Raw genomic sequence first — 20467 nt, 5'->3', positions numbered from 1 at the left:
GTCCTTTAGCCAACATTTTGCAAGACTTGTACTGAATAATTTGTTTAATTATTAAGTTATTCAGGTAACATATTGGTACATTAAAAAACTAGTTCTATATGATATTAGACACAAAATACCTTTTACTTCACAGAAAAGTGCCTTCTCGTGGATTAAACATTACCATTATGTAGGCTGGACCATGACTGGTCTTCAAACCATTAACTAAGACTGATATACAAAACCCATCAAGAAATGTGAAATTCATTTTTCATCAAAGGGGACTTTGATATGTGACAAAAATTCTTGTGCAATTCAGCCCAGCTCAGTGCTCAGCTAATGGTGGAAGTCTCCAGCGCTGTAACACAATCATTTTTCCCTCTAATTAGTAGTTAATAACATAAAACCAAATAAGACACTGTTCAGGCAGAGGTGTCCGTGCAATCAGGCAACTAGAGCTGAGGCAGCATGTACTAAAAGCATCAGCATTAAGTCTATGTGCCGTGCTGCTGCCCATTAGCTGTTCTCTGAAAGGTGCCCTTTGTCTCTGCCATTAGAAATCAGTGTGAAAATAGAGAGAGAGTTTATCTTACACAATCATTCTGAGAAACAGACGCTGGATGAAACTGCAAGAGCTTCTGGTATAAAGCAACAAGGAAAGTGAGGAAGCTTTTTCATGTCAGGCACCTCAAAAGAGATACAGCGTCCCAATTTAGAATAATATGTCTCATGGGACACTCCTTGCAGTGCAATCTCTGAACACAAAATACAGAATAAACGTTTTGTATTCACATATTTTCCAATCAATTTTCAGAGTACAGAGATTAAGCTATCACTTTTTCAGATTTGGACCCCCGCATGCTCCCTCTAAGACCCCCTGCTGCTCCCGAGAAACCATTTCATGAACAGTTTGTCATTTGCAAAAAATATATTTAATTACCTGCTGTGTTCTTTTAAGTTGGACTGCCTGTTGGTGTGTATGGCATCAGGGCCATAGGGGACACCTCGGGTAGCAGGGATAACCACAAAGGTGGTTTGGAGTGTATTGAATGGTATTTATTAGAGCCCGAATGAATGATTTTGGCATCTTTTATGGTTTTGGGGGGATACAATATTAGCTTATTAGCAGATATTTGTTGTATAAATGCACAGATACTGTTTGTCCACACACTGAGTTATACTGAGCAGAGAAAATGATGGGGTCATTATGTCACAAGCTAGTTCGCAACTTAATGTAAAGACCGCACTTGACTCATCACCTGCGCGGCTGTGATGCTACTCTGCGATGTGCCGCAGAGAGTGCTGCAAGCAAGGAGTTGGAGCTGCTCTCCTGCTCAAACTGTGTGATGACCATTGTTTGATGACACTTTCGGAATAACCCCTGGCATGTTTTTCTGCATTATGTTGTGTAATGTTGAACAAGCTGATATCTGTGTTAGGCCAATATCAGATGATAATATTGTCAGGCTGTCCTGTGAAGATATGTTTATGTTCTGTGGACTGAATCTGTCAGTACAGTAGTTTTGCAGCTGTGTAAAACTGTTGCAGGTGTTTATTAAAGGTCATGTATGAAGATGGGCGTGGTCTGGCTCAGGACTACTACTATATCGCTGGTACACATTCTTTTTAATTACCTCTGCCAAAGAGGTCATGTTTTTTTAAGCATTTGCATATCATACTGTCTGTAAACATGGCAGCTCACAAAGATTTAAATGAATTCTGATGGCTTACATCCAACAAGATCTCCGAGGTCAACCCAATGATTTATTGGTTGAAAATTGACAAAAAAAAAAAGAGATTTTTACAAGTATTGTGTGTATTGTCAACACATAGAAAATACCATTTAAAGATTTCAAATAACATATTTCACCTCTGACCTCTCCTTCAATGTCAATAGATTGATCCGAAGGTCAAAGTGATAAGAATGCTTCATGGAGCTGTTTATTAAAACTATGTTTCCACCTGCTATTATTTATACTGACAACATACACTCAACAAAAATATAAACGCAACACTTTTGTTTTTGCTCCCATTCCCCATGGGATGGACTTAGAGACCTAAAATTCATTCCAGATACACAATATAACCATCCCTCCCAAACAGTGGTCACAAATCAGTCCAAATGTGTGGTAGTGGGCACATCTGCTATATTGAGATAATCCATCCCACCTCACAGGTGTGCCACATCAGGATGCTGATCTGACATCATGAGTAGTGCACAGGTGTACCTCAGACTGCCCACAACAAAAGGCCACCCTGGAATGTGCAGTTTTGTCTCACAGCAAAATGCCACAGATGCCACAAGCAATGAGGGAGCGTGCAATTGGCATGCTGACAGCAGGAATGTCAACCAGATCTGTCGCCCGCCTGTAGCACTTTATATAGCCTCTGTAGAAACTATCTACACCCTCACTTATCTTAACTGCACTACTGTATAGCTCTGTGTAAATAATCATTCTGTACATTCGATAATCTTTAATCCTACAACTGTTTACAACTTGCATAGTTCCCATTTCTGTATAGCTGTATATCCCAGATTCTGTAAAGTTATTTATTTCATATTCTGTATAGTTTTTCATATTTATATCCTGTTCATATCCTGTACATAGCTTGTACTCACTACAGCCTGTACATACTTATAGTTATAGAATATTCACAACATACTTCATACCGTGTACATTATAACATACCATAATAGACCCATTTCTGTAATATACTCACATATCTATATTATTGCTAATATATATTGTAATATATCTATATCACTAAAGCACTTCTGGATGGATGCAAACTGCATTTCGTTGCCCTGTACCTGTGCATGTGCAATGACAATAAAGTTGAATTCTAATTCTATTCTATTCTGAATGTTCATTTCTCAACCATAAGCCGTCTCCACAGGCGTTTCAGAGAATATGGCAGCACATCCAACCGGCCTCACAACCGCAGACCTCGTGTAACCACACCAGCCCAGGACCTCCACATCCAGCAGGTTCACCTCCAAGATCGTCTGAGACCAGCCACCCAGACAGCTGCTGGAACAATTGGTTTGCACAACCAAACAATTTCTGCACAAACTGTCAGAAACCGTCTCAGGGATGCTCAACTGCATGCCCGTCGTCCTCATCAGGGTCTTGACCTGACTCCAGCTCGTCGCCGTAACAGACTTGTGTGGGCAAATGCTCACATTCGATGGCGTCTGGCACGTTGGAGAGGTGTGCGCTTCACGGATGAATCATGGTTCACATTGTTCAGGGCAGATGGCAGCTGAGAATGTCCCAGTTCTTGCATGCCCAGCATACTCACCGGACATGTCACCCATTGAGCATGTTCGGGATGTGCTTGACCGGCGTATACGACAGCGTGTACCAGTTCCCATGAATATCCAACAACCTCGCACAGCCATTGAAGTGGAGTGGACCAACATTCCACAGGCCACAATTGACAATCTGATAGACTCCATGCGACGATGTGTTGCACTGCATGAGGCAAATGGTGGTCACACCAGATACTGACCGGTTCTGGGTCCCCAGACCCCCAATGGAACAAAAAACTGTAAACTTCCAGGGTGGCCTTTTGTTGTGGGCAGTCTGAGGTACACCTGTGGACTACTCATGGTGTCAGATCAGCATCCTGATGTGGCACACCTGTGAGGTGGGATGGATTATCTCAATATAGCAGATGTGCCCACTACCACACATTTGGACTGATTTGTGACCACTGTTTGGGAGGGATGGTTATATTGTGTATCTGGAATGAATTTTAGGTCTCTACGTCCATCCCATGGGGAATGGGAGCAAAAACAAAAGTGTTGCGTTTATATTTTTGTTCAGTGTATATGCATATAGGGAATGATATAGGGTGATTCTAAATGTCACTAAATGTCACTACTTTGGACCTCTGACCTCGTCTTCAAAGTCAAATAAGGTTAAAAATTCAGAAATTTTCCATTTATCTTTAAAACGATGCTGAAAATTCTACTGTCTTTGTTCGTATTGTATTGTATGTAGGAAATGATGCAGTTATGTGGGGGTTTTGACTATCACATTATAGTTTGCATCCAAATATCATCTCACATTTAACCTCAGATCTCACTTTTACATTTCACATCTGCCTTTCTTTTAATTGTTAAGAGAAATTATTAAGAGAAAGAGAATGAACTGCCTTGTTACAGTATTTAGAAATATACTGTAGTATGATATTATATAATAACCTAAAAATATTCTTTACAAATAAACACCTATTATCCGTGACCTACTCCTACATAATGTTTGTGTAATCAAAGAAAACAGATGTTATACTACCCTTAACTCATTTTTGCTGCACTACAACTTTTTTGGTCATCTGTGTTTGAAGCTTGTGAGCTTTGTGTCTCTTCTTGTGCCCTTATGTTTCTTCCTGCTATTCCCTGAGTAAGAGTATTCTTTTAAACACTTTCATTTAATCTAATTTTGACTGTACATATTTGTTCTGAGCGTTTTTACTTTTTTGGGGCGTGTGGTGTTCATCAAAGTAAAGGTAAAATTTGAAGATGGGTGTAGTTGGAGAACTTGCTAAGATGATCTCAAGTTCATGTTTTATTTGACAATTTAGACACACTAAGTAGGGCTTTACATAAATATATAGTTTATGGGGATATTCTCAATAATTTCCCCCTCCTACCAGATTTAAATTGGCGACCTTCCAGTGACAGGCCTGCCTCTTGCACCTCCAGGCTACTGTGATGCTATATACAGTGGGGCAAAAAAGTATTTAGTCAGCCACCGATTGTGCAAGTTCCCCCACTTAAAATGATGACAGAGGTCAGTAATTTGCACCAGAGGTACACTTCAACTGTGAGAGACAGAATGTGAAAAAAAAATCCATGAATTCACATGGTAGGATTTGTAAAGAATTTATTCGTAAATTAGGGTGGAAAATAAGTATTTGGTCACCTCAAACAAGGAAGATCTCTGGCTCTCACAGACCTGTAACGTCTTCTGTAAGAAGCTTTTCTGTCCCCCACTCGTTACCTGTATGAATGGCACCTGTGTGAACTCATCATCTGTATAAAAGACACCTGTCCACAGCCTCAAACAGTCAGACTCCAAACTCCGCCATGGCCAAGACCAAAGAGCTTTCGAAGGACACCAGGAAAAGTATTGTAGACCTGCACCAGACTGGGAAGAGTGAATCTACAATAGGCAAGCAGCTTGGTGTGAAAAAATCAACTGTGGGAGCAATCATCAGAAAATGGAAGACATACAAGACCACTGATAATCTCCCTCGATCTGGGGCTCCACGCAAGATTTCATCCCGTGGGGTCAAAATGATCATGAGAACGGTGAGCAAAGATCCCAGAACCACACGGGGGGACCTGGTGAATGACCTGCAGAGAGCTGGGACCAAAGTAACAAAGGTCACCATCAGTAACACACTACAACGGCAGGGAATCAAATCCCGCAGTGCCAGATGTGTTCCGCTGCTGAAGCCAGTGCATGTCCAGGCCCGTCTGAAGTTTGCCAGAGAGCACATGGATGATACAGCAGAGGATTGGGAGAATGTCATGTGGTCAGATGAAACCAAAGTAGAACTTTTTGGTATAAACTCAACTCGTCGTGTTTGGAGGAAGAAGAATACTGAGTTGCATCCCAAGAACACCATACCTACTGTGAAGCATGGGGGTGGAAACATCATGCTATGGGGCTGTTTTTCTGCCAAGGGGACAGGACGACTGATCCGTGTTAAGGACAGAATGAATGGGGCCATGTATCGTGAGATTCTGAGCCAAAACCTCCTTCCATCAGTGAGAACTTTGAAGATGAAACGAGGCTGGGTCTTCCAACATGACAATGATCCAAAACACACCGCCCGGGCAACAAAGGAGTGGCTCCGTAAGAAGCATTTGAAAGTCCTGGAGTGGCCTAGCCAGTCTCCAGACCTCAACCCCATAGAAAATCTGTGGCGGGAGTTGAAAGTCCATGTTGCTCGGCGACAGCCCCAAAACATCACTGCTCTCGAGAAGATCTGCATGGAGGAATGGGCCAAAATACCAGCTACTGTGTGTGCAAACCTGGTAAAGACCTATAGTAAACGTTTGACCTCTGTTATTGCCAACAAAGGTTATGTTACAAAGTATTGAGTTGTATTTTTGTTATTGACCAAATACTTATTTTCCACCCTGATTTACGAATAAATTCTTTACAAATCCTACCATGTGGATTCATGGATTTTTTTTTCACATTCTGTCTCTCACAGTTGAAGTGTACCTCTGGTGCAAATTACTGACCTCTGTCATCATTTTAGGTGGGGGAACTTGCACAATCGGTGGCTGACTAAATACTTTTTTGCCCCACTGTATATATATATATATATATATATATATATATATATATAAAATTGTGTGCTTGAAATCCTAAAAACATTTTACCCCTCTTGACCTCACGGATAGATCTCATTGTCATACCATATTTTTTAGCATGGTGCAACTATTTGGATGACCAAGAGAAAGAGCTGTCCGTGGTACTGAAATGAGAGCACAGCACGTGGCCTGGTGCGTTACTATGGCTACAGCTGTCTGTATCCCTAAAATAACCATACACACACACAGAGAGTAACCTTATTACAAAAAAATGGCAATCTGTTCAGTTCCTGATAGCACAGTGGTCACACTGATAAAAGCGGACAAATATCGTTTTTGTCACTAATGCTCTCAAACTCCCTCCGAGGTACCATTTGGAAAATCAGCACTCAGTGCTATGCAACAAGTAACCTGCTGTTTTTTTCTTCCTTCGTGCCCTTAATGCAGGATAAAAATGAAGTCTACACGTTTACAGTATTTTTTTTGTTTCTTGTATTTTTTTTTCTTTGTGTTACAATGTGTCCTTTGTGCTCTGAGGCAAATTGAGAAGTTGGCACTTTGTAGGCTTGTCTTTTGTAAAGTGCTTTGAGACAAACTTTGTGATTGACTGACACATGCATCAATTTGCACAGTGGGAAACAAAGCTCCACCGGGCCACTTTGCATATTTGCAGCTCCAAATACAGAGAAAACTGGCTGAAAATGTTGAACGCAAGACTGCCAAACCTGTGTGACACACTGACCTGGGGATAAAATAGTGTATATACCCATTTTCAAAAGGACAGATGGCAGCATGTTTATTGGTGGGTCACCTTACTTTTTGAAGCTGAGTATATATTATGTTGCATTATGGAGAAGAAATGCAGTAAACAAAAGCTTAAGATAGTGAAGAATGGTGGAACAAAACAGTTCTGGGATATAAATGACCTTACTGAGAGTTAGAGATGATACCTTCCATTCTCTTCTGCTTACCCAATTCAGTGTCACTGGAGTGCTGGAGCCTATCCCGACTGTCACAGGGTGAGAAGACAGGGTACAACCTGGACAGGATGCTAGAATTTCACAGGAGAAAATACTAGAATTATTTATGTATTTAATATACACCAAGCAAATGTTTCGAATGTTTTAAACTTTTTAAACAGATACAGTGCATCCAGAAAGTATTCACATCCTTTGCTCAGCACCTTGTTGAAGCACCTCTGATAGTAACTACAGACTCTTTTTCATTAGGATGCTACAAGCTTGGCACACCTATTTTTGGGAATTCTCTCCCATTCTTTTTTTGCAGAACCTTTCAAGCTCATCAGGTAGGATAGGAAGTGTCGGTGCCATTTCTCAAGAGAGGTTCAAGTCTCAGCTCTGGCTTGACTGGTCAAGGACATTCACAGAATGATTTTAAAGCCACTCCTTTATCTTGGCTGTCCAGAGTGCTCAGGAGCAGGTTTTCATCAAGGATGTCTTTGTACATCGCTGCATCCATCTTTCCCCAACCGTAACCAGCCTCCCAGCTGCCTCCCAGCTGCTGAAAAACATCCCCACAGCATTAAACTGCCACCACCATGCTTCACTCTAGGGATAGTATCGGCTAGGTGATGAGTGGTGCTGGTTTCCTCCTGACATGAAGCTTGGTATTCCTTTTTTTTTTTTATCAGATCGGAGAATTCTGTTTCCCATGGTCTAAGAGTCCTTCAGGGGGCTTTGTCAAACTCCAGGCATACTGTCATGTACCTTTTTCAAAGGCGTGGCTTTCTTCTGGCCACTCTACCATACGGGCCTGATTGGTGGAGTGCTGCAGAAATGATTGTCCTTTTGAGAGATCCTCCTTTCTCCACAGAGTAAAACTAGAACTCTGGATCGCTCACTTCTTCCCTTTATGGATGTTGGAGCCGACTGTGCTCATTGGGACCTTAAATACAGGAGAATTTTTCTATACCCTTGCCCTGATCTGTGCCTCGATACAATCCTGTCTAGAGGTCTACAGGCAGTTTCTTGGATTTTTGGTTTGTGCTTTGACATGAACTGTACATGACTGAATCTTGTATAGACAGGTGTGTCCCTTTCCAAGCCATGTCCAATCAACTTAACACAAGTGGACTCAAGTTGTAGAAACATCAGAGAGATGATCAGTGGAAACAGGATGCACCTATGCTCAGTTTGGAGTGTACCTGTTATATTGTTGTATTTGCTTTTTTAATACATTTTCAAGAATTTCTCTTTGTCATTATGGGGGATTTTGTGTAGAATTTTGAGGTGAAAAATGAATGAAATCTATACAAGAATAAGGCTGTAACATGACAAAATGTTGAAGAAAAGAAGTGCTGTGAATACTGTATCTGTATGTAAATGTACAAAATATGTAGACCAAGGAAAAGCTTTCAGGCACTGGAACCTTTCTAGTTTCTGTTTGTAGTACACCTGTCGTCCCAGTTTTATTGACTGGGCTTGTATGAGCAGTCTTTGGTTACATGCAGGTAAACAGTCCAGGTGGAGAGTAAAAGAGCGATTTCATTTCAAACACATCTGCTGTCATGTGATGGTAGACACTAACTTTAAAAACTGTACAAACGATTAGTTTTGAACTGGATAGCCATTATCTGCTATCCACAGATCCTGGCTAAGTGAACAGACCAGCAGGTGTGTTCCACAATAGTCTGCAGCTTAGCATTAAAACATAAGTCAGACAGAAACAATTGGACAATGGTCGCACAGCCTGACTGGCGACCTGTCCAGGTTGTACCCTGCCTCTCACCCTAAGACAGCTAGAATTGGTCTAGTTTGCTTCAAATGTAACTAAATTTGTTGTTAAGTTCTTAGGAAGTTTGCAGGTTAACATGTTTAATCTTAATTGTGGTCAGTTTGGGGTTTTACGGAGAGATTATGTGTTGAACTATGTCTTGATGGGGAAACAGCAATTTCCTGAGACCTGGAAGCCAGTAACTTCAGAAACTCACTGCACCTGGTTACTCAAGTCACACAGTGAGTGTGACTTTACATGAAATCACACACATGAGACTTGGTTTCATAATAGACAGATTTTTCTACATATACATAAATTACAGCTAGCTCATTGTTGTTTCTTCAGTAATTGTATTAAATAAAACTGATATGTGAACAATATCAGTTCACAAACAGTTGAATAATCTGCAGCTGTGTTTAATTTCCAAAATAAATGTCTTGCAGAGTCATGGCCTAATGGTGCAGGCTTCAAGCGAGTGGCCACAGTACTCAGCGAATCTTCCTCAATCCATAGTGATGCGCTGTGCTACCTGAACAAGGACATGTCCGGGATTGGACTGGAACCCATGTCCTACAGCACCCTGGAGCCTGGACCTTATAGAGAAGAACCATGGGCTGAGGAATCACAAAGTCTGCTACAGGTAACTACAGGACCAGAGAAAATGTGCATGTGTGGGGAACTATAATAACATGCTTAAAAAGCTATAATATTTTTTGGGGAACCAGTCTAATGTTTTTTTCCCCCTTTCATTCTTTCGTTACCAACTTCCTCAACTAAGCCAATCACGTAATATTTCCTGTGAGCTCATGTGTTTCATTGCATTGCATCATTGTATGATTTATCATGTCTCATTAAAATGACCCTAGATAAGACTGTGATAATGATGAAGGAGGCCAGTCTCTGAGGTTTAATGATGTTTGTTCCTGTACTCTTTCAAAATAAAAGTCGCATCTGAGATATTTGAACAGCCTAGAATCACCTCGGACTGACTTTGAGAAGAAGTTTAAAATGATTGTAAGAGTAAGGAAAAGACTTGAGCTCAATCTGTGTGTGTGTGTGTGAGTGTGTGTGTGTGTGTGTGTGTAAACACAGTTAACAGAACATGTATATACTGATGCAACACAAAATGTGCTCACTTCTCTTTCTTTTCTTTGCATACCGTTTCCTTACACTTGTACGTTAGTCCCTCCATCACACAAGTACAAGCGCACAAAAAGAAAGAAAAATCGTTCAAAATTTAAATTGGAAAAACTGGCATGCTGTGAAAAGCACAGATATGCTGCTGGGGCCCAAAAGCACTGTTTCAAAAACATTTTGTTGCTTTAATGATGTGAAAACACAGGTCTCCCTGCAAGTTACATCACCGAAGTGTGGAAACAGCCAATGCTGCTCCCTCTCTCCACGCTGCAAAAAGTGTCCATCCTAACCATCTTACCCAAAACTAAAAATGAAAAGTAACAAACACTTTGGGGAGTCCTATATTTTACTGTAAATAAACTTGGTCTTTTTTTCAGGTGGTTGAATGTCATATACACTAAAAAAAGAAAAGAAAAAGAAAAATCTACCCAAAATGCTGATTTTAACTAATAATGTAAAATGTCCACGTAATTTTGTTAGGTACAATAGGTACAATGTAAAATGTAATTTTACATTCAGGTTAAAGATTAAGTATGTAAATAAATTAATCTTTGAATATAGCGACGTGTATACTCAAAAAGGGGAAAAAATATTCAAATTAAAAAACTCAAATTAACTGAGGGTGATTTTCTTTTTTGAGTATACATGTCACTATGAGCAGCAAGACCAAAACAACATATTGGAGATGGGCATTTTTTACAGCGTGGGACGCTCCGTGCCAAAAGCGCAGGCAGCGCGCAGGCAGCCTCCAGATCACACAGTTGGATAGATGGGTATCACCAGCATGTGATCAGGCTGCCGATTGCATACGAACTGCCTCATACATCTGACAGACAAAGAAAATAATGAAACCTGAGACACTCGATCCGTCGCTCCACCTGGACTGTCGACTAACTGGAGTGACTTCATGAATCTGATGGGAGGGATGATGAATCCGGAGGTATTTTTCTGCCTAAACCGCCAACTTTCACTCCTGCTCTTCTTCTTCTCCCACTACTCCTCTGTGTGTCTTTAAAGCGCAACAGCATGCAGGTCTCCCCGAGTGAAGACAAGATCCCAGTAAGTACAACGACAGCCTCCCCGCACGCCGCTTCTCTTGGTCTTCTGGTCGTGGTCTGGAGTTAGTTTTTACTACACCTCAGTGTTCGTGACATATTTACGACTCTCTATGGTAGTTTTCATATTCGTTTTACATTTGGTGACATTGCCGAAAGCTCAGCTTTAATTTTTGATTTGAAGTGTTTCTCCATCTACTATATTTACTTGGAACCTATAATTAGTTAATTTGTCCATGGGGCTGCAAGAAACGTAAGACGACGCTTTCGATTATACGTGAGAACATCATAATTGGCTATCATATACCACTTTATGATGAGCAGACAGGTGAGGCTCAGTAAAAGGTTTGGCAACCTCCAGGGAAGGTCTTCCCAGGAGTTTTCATTAAGCTCTTAACAGAACAACAACTACCGGGGGATTCTTGGTACTGGTTAAACTAAAGCAACTAAAAATCCCTGCACACCTGTCTCTCTCGCTCTGTTATGTGTGAGCAAACACAAGCACTATAGTGAAGCTCCAGGAGCGTGACTGTAGCAGCGTTTGTGTCCTGCAGAGTAGTGCAGACAATATGTATTGTTGTGCGGTTATGCAGTCAAAATAATTGGAGCTTTCGTAAGTAATTTGAGTAATAGTCTATAGACTTTGTACACATGCAGCAAACAGTTTTTGTAATAGCAACTGTAGCTGAAGCACAAGAACACCCGAGACATTAGGAACAATGCGCTGGAGTAATTTACACCGTTACACAGGTGTCTGTTGATTAGACCCAAGTCGGTCGGCGCTATACTAACTCAGCTTTTCTTGGGAGTCCGCTCAGCAGCGACTTTTAAAGTTCACATGGAGTGTTGTAAACTAAGTGGAATCTGAAAGTGAAGACACGGCTCAAAGGTGAAATAGGGTCTTTCATCCAGCAGGTGCAGCTAATTAGCTTGATAGAAAGAAACACCTTGAATAAACTACACCGATAAGCTAATCTGGTGAGTCTTGGCAATACATGCTTCAGGAACATCTAAACTTGTTTTGACTTGCCTGAGCCATGAAATAAGTCGGTAATGCACACCTTCCTGAATTTGCACTCATTCGGTTTGTTCTACCGTACTAGACAGGAATTCAAATGTCTAAAAAAGGCCTAGCTGTTTGGTGTGCTGTCTGTTTGGTTAACAATTGGCAAGTTAAAGGTAGCTAAGGGAATTATTATTATTATTATTAATTATTGTTTTGGTCTTTTTTTTTTTTTTTTAGTTGCTTCAGTCATTTACTGCAATGTGTTTGCCAGGGGTGTGTCCAGAAGAAGGGCATGGGGTGGCACTGCTTCTCCCAAAAAGGAACAATTTCTGTCATGCTTGTTTCTTTGCCTCTATTCTACTATATATTGCATCAAAATATTATTATTTTTTATTTAGCTTCTAATCACATTGTTTTAAATCATGCTACTCAACAACATATAGGAAATTAAAACCATCAGCTGCATCATTAAAGTGATATAGAGTACACATTACTGAACTGGTAATCATGACATCCTCTACTTAGGATGAATTACAGATACTAGTGTTTAAAAAAATGCACCAGTAAAACTTCAAGAACTGGTTCATTTTATTTACTCAAGTAAAAGTGGAAAATGAGCAGGTTCTGAAATGTACTCTAGAAAAGTTTAAAAAGTAGCTCTTTGGAGGATGTTTCTACTACCTATTTAACTCTAGTATCTATTTTTATGCAAAGCAAACTGAATTTTGTGCTATATTAATGTCACATAAAAATAATATTAGTAGACAGGAATACAAATATGATTTCTGTCTAAATTGTAATTCTAATAAAGGTACTCAACTTGAGACAGGTAAGCAGAACATGAGCAGAGAAAAGGAAGGAGAAAAAAATAGCTCCATTTTCTGTTGCCTGCATTGTAGAGGGTGACTTTCCCTCTAAACAAGAAAATGAGTAGGGTACAGGTTAAAGTGGGATTCAGCAGGTGGGGGAACCCTAAAATCAGCTGAAATGGCCCAACATCGGAACAAGAATCACAACTCACAATAATTTTTATCGAGAGGTCAAGTAGATTTTCTTAATGTACCTGCTGTGATCAGTTGATTGGGGATACTGCAGCTCTGAGGTTTACTGATCTTTGTGGATATACACTGAATTTAATACGATGTCAGCAGGTGTTTCATGAGTTGTCCTGATTAATCTCCATCCTCTACACTGACAGTATGCTGTTTATGCTGTCTTTATACTCTAGGGCATACAGTTGGCATGAAAGGTGGAATTCAGCTAATGAATCTAAGCATCATCATCATTTAACTAAATTAATCTCTGGTGCCCTTTAAACCATGCCTCATTTTGATTTGCTGCATGTTTCACAATATGAAAACCCCCCATAATACCACAAAAACATGAGGACTTGCATGCAAGCTTTACATTTCCATTGATCAAACACAACTGAGCAGTTCTTACCTTTAAATCTAACTTCTCTTCTTCCTCTCCTGTCCTGTCTTTTTTATCTTTCTCCATTTCTGAGTGAAGTTCACTCTTTCTTTTCTCTCACTATGGAAAAAAAGGATAAGGCCTACACTGTTGTCTCAAAGTTGCTCTTGTAATGTAGTTTTCAATCAGCTTTAGTGATATTAAGTATTGGCAAATTCAACAAAATTACTTTCAATAGTGATGCTAGCTTTTTCTAGCTATATCATATTAGATATTTCTAAAAACCAAGCTGTTAAACTTAGCATGTTTTTTCTTTCTTTTCTTTTTTTAGTGTACTAGTCTATTTCATGCTCAAATAGTTTAAAATGTAAGCACTTTGTGATCGTTCATGTACATCTTCTCTCTCCCTTGGTCTCTGTTTTGTCCTGTTTCTGGTCATGGCAGATGGTTACCCCCTCCCTGAGCCTGAATCTACTGGAGGTTTCTTCCTGTTAAAAGTAGTTTTTCCTTCTATTCTCACCAAGTGTTTGCTCATGAGGGATTGTTTGACTGTTGGGGTTTTCTCCAGAATACTCTGGTCTTTACTTTACAGTATAAAGATGACACTCGCTGTGATTTGGCGTTATGTGAAAAAACCTGATGTGTATTCAACCGAAGCACAGTGTGTGTTTAGGTTAAAGTGTAACAGAGTAATACAACAACATACATTGCATCGCTATACTGCTGTCTGGTAAGAAATCTCCCATCATGCTCAGAGTATAGAGCTTTGCCTCTTGTGTCCTCCATGTTTAGTCTCGCTCTCTGCTTTCCCTCTGTCTAAATAAAGAATAAAACAGCCAAAGGTGAGCTGACTGCCCACTCTGCTGCTGAAGGTTCTCACTTCAGTGTTTTTGAGAACCTGCCAAAAGCCACTTGTGGTTGTGTGCACTGACACTGCAGTAATGTTTAAGTTCATTCAAACACTTATTACATAACTCCACTGCTGCTTAAAGGTGTTGTATGCTCTCTATAACCAGTTTGTATTTGACTGGGATACGCTACAATAATTATTCTAAATCTTTTAGGTTTTTTAATATATAGTGCACCAGTATTGATGTTTGCTTGATATTTATATTTTACAGGTCATGGGATCAACTTCAGGTCCTCATGCCATCGGAGAAGGCCTTTACTTCAGTGACGGCCGACGGAAAGTCGACTATGTTCTGGTCTTTCATCAGCGAAGGCACACCTCGATACGATCTCCTGCTAGTGCCTCCGTTTCACAAGACCGGTTATCTATTGTTTCTAATGGCAACTTTCCTTCAATGGCGGCCTCAGATGTGGCACCAGGTGGAAGTGGTGGTGGTGGTGGAGGCGGCGGCATTCCAGGAGGGGAGGGTGCGGGCGCCAGCGAGGTGTTCATGGAGCTTGGAGGAGCAGGAGATGGCGAGCCAATGGAGCCCGGTGACCATGAGATGCGTCTAATCAGGCAGGAGTTTGAGGCTAACCTACTAGAGGCTGGTTTGGAGATTGAGAGAGACAGAGAGGTGAGTGTGTGTATGGTCATGCTAAGCTTCTTTTATTCTCATTTGCACAACACTGGCTAAATTTAATGCAGCTGACAGGTAGGCTTTAACAGACACTTTCCAAAGACATGTAGTTAGTGGGATCAGGTTAAATGGTCATTCTAAATGGTGTCAGTTGTCAAATGGTGTCCAGGGGGTACCCCACCTCTCGTCCTATGGTAGTTGGAATAGGCCCCAGCCCCCCTGTGACTCTGATGAGGATAAGCGAAAGTGGAACTGAAAGTGGTATTTTAACAAAGTGGAAGGAAGCAATTGGGAACAACAGCAACTAAGCCACTAAGTGGTAGAACACGTAAAATCGCAGAGCTAGGTCAGCCAATGCTGAGGTGAATAGTGCGCAGAGTTCAGGTATATTTAAAAACCATTAGTTTTCATTAAGGCTTGGAAAAAACAAAAGCTTTGTTTTTTATTTTATTTTATTATTATTTATTTATTTATTTTTATCCCAAATCCTTGAGAAATAAATGGGATTATAATTTGACACACTAGACTCTGTGTTTTTGAACACAGGCTAAATTCTATAGCTTCACTGACTTCACAGGCTTTTTGAAGTTGAACCTCTACACAGGATCTGACGTAACACTATCTTGAGCTATTTAAGGTGAGCGCCTACATAGGAGCCTGGCTCAGATAGTAGAAGGAGGTGGGAGAGACTGTGTAACAACAGCAGTTGAGCTTGTCTTGAGGTTTCTGCTGATTGTACCAAAGTGTTCAACCTTCTTTAATCATCCTGCTGCTGTGGGACAAAACAACAGAAAACCTACATGAGTCATCCCAATTTAGGGCAGCTGCAAAGTGGGTTTGTCTTTAGGGGCTTTAAGTTGGTGATTATATTTTAGCCTAAACCATATTACGATATCGCCAGTTTCTGTCTACTTATGTGAAATTATGAAACTTTATTCCTCTACATAATAATAATAATAATAATGGATTGGATTTATATAGCGCTTTTCAAGGCACCCAAAGCGCTTTACAATGCCACTATTCATTCACTCTCACATTCACACACTGGTGGAGGCAAGCTACGGTTGTAGCCACAGCTGCAACCGACAAATATTTCCATAGGTACTGGTTTAGACACCCCCATGACTCAGGGGTTGGCAATCTCAGTCCACGAGGGCCGGTGTCCCTGCAGGTTTTAGATCTCACCTTGGGTCAACACACCTGAATCACATGATTAGTTCGTTACCAGGGCTCTGGAGAACTTCAGGACATGTTGAGGAGCTAATTTAGCCATTTAAATCAGCTGTGTTGGTTCGAGGACACATCTAAAACCTGCAGGGACACCGGCCCTCGTGGACTGAGATTGCCCACCCCTGCTCTATGGGCTCCTGAGGTGTGGGGAGGGTAAAAAAAAAAAAGGTACAAGGAATTTGCCACTTGAATAAACACACATCAAAATAGAGATGCTTTACAAAATGGAAAGTCAGAATAAATGTCAGCATTGTGGGAAACATGGACAAAATTCATCACTGAAGTTCACCAATAAAAACAAACAAAAACCTCTAGAACTTAAAGCAGTTTCACAGAAACTTCAGTAACGTTGTGGTTTTAGAGAATGGCGGCTTTCTGTGTCAGAAATGGCTTGTATCCAAGGGCAACCCACTGATGCATAACTTGGTGCAAGCTGCACCAAACCTGCAAACCTGAGTGATGGGAGAAAAAAGTCAAGCCTGAGTCATTCAGCCTTCTGCCTTCATCCGTAAATGCCTGCAGAAAGGAAACCTTTAACTGTCAGTGTTTTCTACCATTATAGATGGATCTGTGTCTACTGTGTCTACTAAAAACACAGAGATTGCTCACTGTTGAGCATGGGGTGGAATATAGCCAAATTAGCAGCTCAACAAGTTGAATTTGGTGTGTGCACATTCTACAGCGTTCCCGTACACTGGGCTATGTCTATTTACCACAAGTGATTTCATCACGTCAGATGTTTTGCGACGCACCTTTTGCCGCAAGACTTTTGCAAAGTCTTACCTTGTGACTTACCTTTGCTGCTGTTTTCTGGTTACTGGCAGTCTAAATTTAAATGTTTATTTATTGTAATTTAACATATCAGCAACTTGATGCACTGAGGCAGGTAGCCCAAATTGAGCATGGGGAAGAAGTGACTTTGAGCATGGCATGGTTGTTGGAAATGGTTGTTTGCGTTGGTGGACCTCTTGCTAAAACCCAGGTATGCATAATCTGTGAATGCACAACATGTCAAACTTTGGAAACTGATGGGCTGAAGGAGCAGAAAACTGCATTGGCTGCCACTTCTGCTGTCTAAGACCAGGAAACGGTACCTGTTATACAACCTGGTGTGATGAGTTTCAATTACTGCTGTGACATTTTGATCTGAATTTGGCACAAATAAAATGAGGCATGGATCCATCCTGGCTTGTATGAACTGTTTAGGCTAATGGTGGTGGTGTTTTGATATGGGGGTGTAGTTTCTTGGCAGACCTTAGTACCAACTGAGCATCAAAGCTCAAATGATCTCAAACTAGTTTCTTGAACATTGTACTTAAATGGCTTCCAGAGTCACAGCTCTCAATCCCGCAGAGCACCTTTAGGAAATGGTGGATCATAGATTATGGATATGGATATGCAGCGGACAAATCTGCAACAACTGTCCATCCATCCATCCATTCGCTTCCGCTTATCCTTTTCAGGGTCGCGGGGGGCGCTGGAGCCTATCCCAGCTGTCATAGGGCGAGAGGCGGGGTACACCCTGGACAGGTCGCCAGTCTGTCGCAGGGCCAACACACAGGGACGGACAACCATTCGCGCACACATTCACTCGCACATTCACACCTAATGGCAATTTGGATTTTCCAATTAACCTATCCCCACAAGCTGCATGTCTTTGGACGGTGGGAGGAAGCCGGAGTACCCGGAGGGAACCCACGCAAACACGGGGAGAACATGCAAACTCCACACAGAAAGACCCCGGCCTGATGTTGGAATTGAACTCAGGACCTTCTTGCTGTGCGGCAACAGTGCTAACCACCGTGCCACCGTGCTGCCTTAAAACACCTTGTTGAACCATGAAAAACAAAGAAAGTTCTGATGGCAAAAGGGTGCCCAAGCTGGGTAAAAGCAGGGTGTACCTAATAAAATGTCCAGTTAGTGCAGATCCTGTTTGTTTTGAGTCAGCATCCACAGTGGCCTTGATGTTTCATCGGTGCTAAAAGCCTTTAATTCTGGTCACTTTAGCTGACACAGCTGCTGCTCTGACCTCTGCATCGATTTCCTAATTTGGCCTAAAACGGCTAATTTTGTTTTGACTCGCACAAATCACTTTCGCTGTCATTGTGTGTTACTGGCGCTAGCTTGTGTGGCTCTGTCCTGCTTTTGTTGTTTGTGTGTGTGTGCGCGTGCATGCATGCTTATGCGTGGCACTTGGCACAACACACGGCCTATGTGCTCTGCCTGCTTGTGGTAATGATGCTCCAGGCTTACTGCCACAAAGTTGTACAAATGCAGTTTTTGTTAAACTTCCGTTTGTCAGTTAATGAGCTTCTGCTGCACTTTGGCTTCAACAAGAGGATTAAATTGTTAAATTTAAGCGATGCTTACTTGTTTCGCTCGTAAAGTAAAAAAACAAAATAGATTTTTTTTTTTTTTTTTACACAGCACAAGGCAAAAACAGCATAAAAGTCTCATGTACTCTAAAATGTTTAAGAAATAGTGTACTGTAGTGTCTAACTTACCAGTGCAGGGCTTGTCGTGTGTATGATACCCATTTTGCTGTGTGTGTGCGCGCGTGTGTGTTGGCTGGCAGCCAGTTGGCAGTGTGTGGAGTCTGCAGGCTAGTATTAATCAGATTGTTGACAGTGTGGCAATGGAGCCTAAGCCTGGATGAGATTAACTGACTGACTGATAGCTTTTTATCTCGTCTCACAGATCTAGGGCTAAAATCTGCCACCGAGAGAAACAAACATCCCAATATCCTTAATTTGAACAAAGTGGGAAGCACTCTGACAAACATAACTGCTCTCCTTCATCATTGTATAGGCCGCAATGGGTGAGAAGCAGCCTTACAGATATAATAAGTCATGTACCAAAAATCAATTTTCCACTGTACTCTGTGTGCACATAATCGGGTGAAGCTGTTCAACATTAATCATAGTTAATCAAGTGCATACAACAGAAGTACAAACTGCACCTCTAACTTAAAATAAAGCAGGTAATTAACGGATGGCCTGCTGGCGTATGTTGGTAGTTAAATGTTTTCCAAAGGCTTTGGAAGACACTTTTATTTTTGAGAGATTAGGGTCAGTGTAAGTGTCTCACTCGACATGGGTAATGATAAATGTCAAATGTCATTTTGCTTGAAATGTTTTAGCATTTTGAAGTTGGTAACATTAGTCTTTTTTCCCCCAGTGAGAATCTGATGCGTTTTAAAATGTTACTTTATTTACATCTAAAAGCTTTCTATCTAACATTTGAACGCATTCAGTCTGATTAACGCATCAGGAGCAACTCACAGCTTAGTATCTTACGCAAGGGTACTTTGGCACGCAGACTGGAGCAATCAGGGATTGAACCAGCAACTCTGAGATTAGTAGATGGCCTATCTACCTGAGCTACAGCTATTCTTGAGTGAGGTAGAAGGAATAGTTTTTGCTGTTCTGTTTTAAAGATATATACATTGAGCATCACCAGTAGCAAAGTATACTTTTTATATAATAAAAAAGATGATCCTTATTGTGCCCAACCTGTTTGACTTCAGATTAACTTGATGCTGGTAAAGAAGAGTGACTCAAATGTCAAACTTGTTGATTGTGTCTCAGGATTATTGCGCTGACCTTTGATCTCTTAGGGACATCCTCTTAGAGAACATGCTTAATTAAATCAGAGCGAGATTTTAATTGAAGAAGTAGAGCTGGGACTTGTCAAGATTTCAGTCCATGGGGTTTTTAGAAACATTTTAAACACTTAAATGTTATGTTAGTATTTTTAGATGAAGGCATGGGAACATTAATAATCAGAAAAAATAAGTATGTTCCACTCGTCTTCTAAAACATATTTGTGTTGCTGTGGACTCCATGCTAGGATTCATCCGGCATCTTGCCTTAGTTTTAATTAACCAAATGAATAACAGCTCTATACTTGTGCTAAACATGCAAACTGCAAACCATACAGTATTTTTATACATGAAACTATTTTTCTTCCATTCTACACCGATACAGTGACTGTGTATTTGGCAGTAAGTGCTGCCAGAAAGCAGCACTATGTAGATAAAAATGTA

General features: G+C 40.9%; 1 protein-coding gene across 1 annotated transcript in view; it reads left to right on the top strand.

Annotated features, from left to right (window-relative positions):
• The first annotated feature begins 14784 nt into the window (after positions 1–14784).
• ano2b (anoctamin 2b) overlaps positions 14785–20467 on the top strand; it is a 57600-nt gene continuing 51917 nt past the window's right edge. Inside the window, exons 1-2 of the mRNA XM_085376635.1 lie at positions 14785–14998; positions 15032–15189. Of these exons, the coding sequence (XP_085232761.1) occupies positions 14788–14998; positions 15032–15189 (369 nt within the window). The 5' untranslated portion in view covers positions 14785–14787. The remainder of the gene's footprint in view (positions 14999–15031; positions 15190–20467) is intronic.

This window comes from Diplotaxodon limnothrissa, linkage group LG17 (genome assembly GCF_057381915.1).
Source record: "Diplotaxodon limnothrissa isolate DT_005_m linkage group LG17, D_limnothrissa_male_GT1.1, whole genome shotgun sequence".
NCBI classification, from domain to species: Eukaryota; Metazoa; Chordata; class Actinopteri; order Cichliformes; family Cichlidae; genus Diplotaxodon; species Diplotaxodon limnothrissa.
This window is presented reverse-complemented; position numbering and strand designations above follow the sequence as displayed.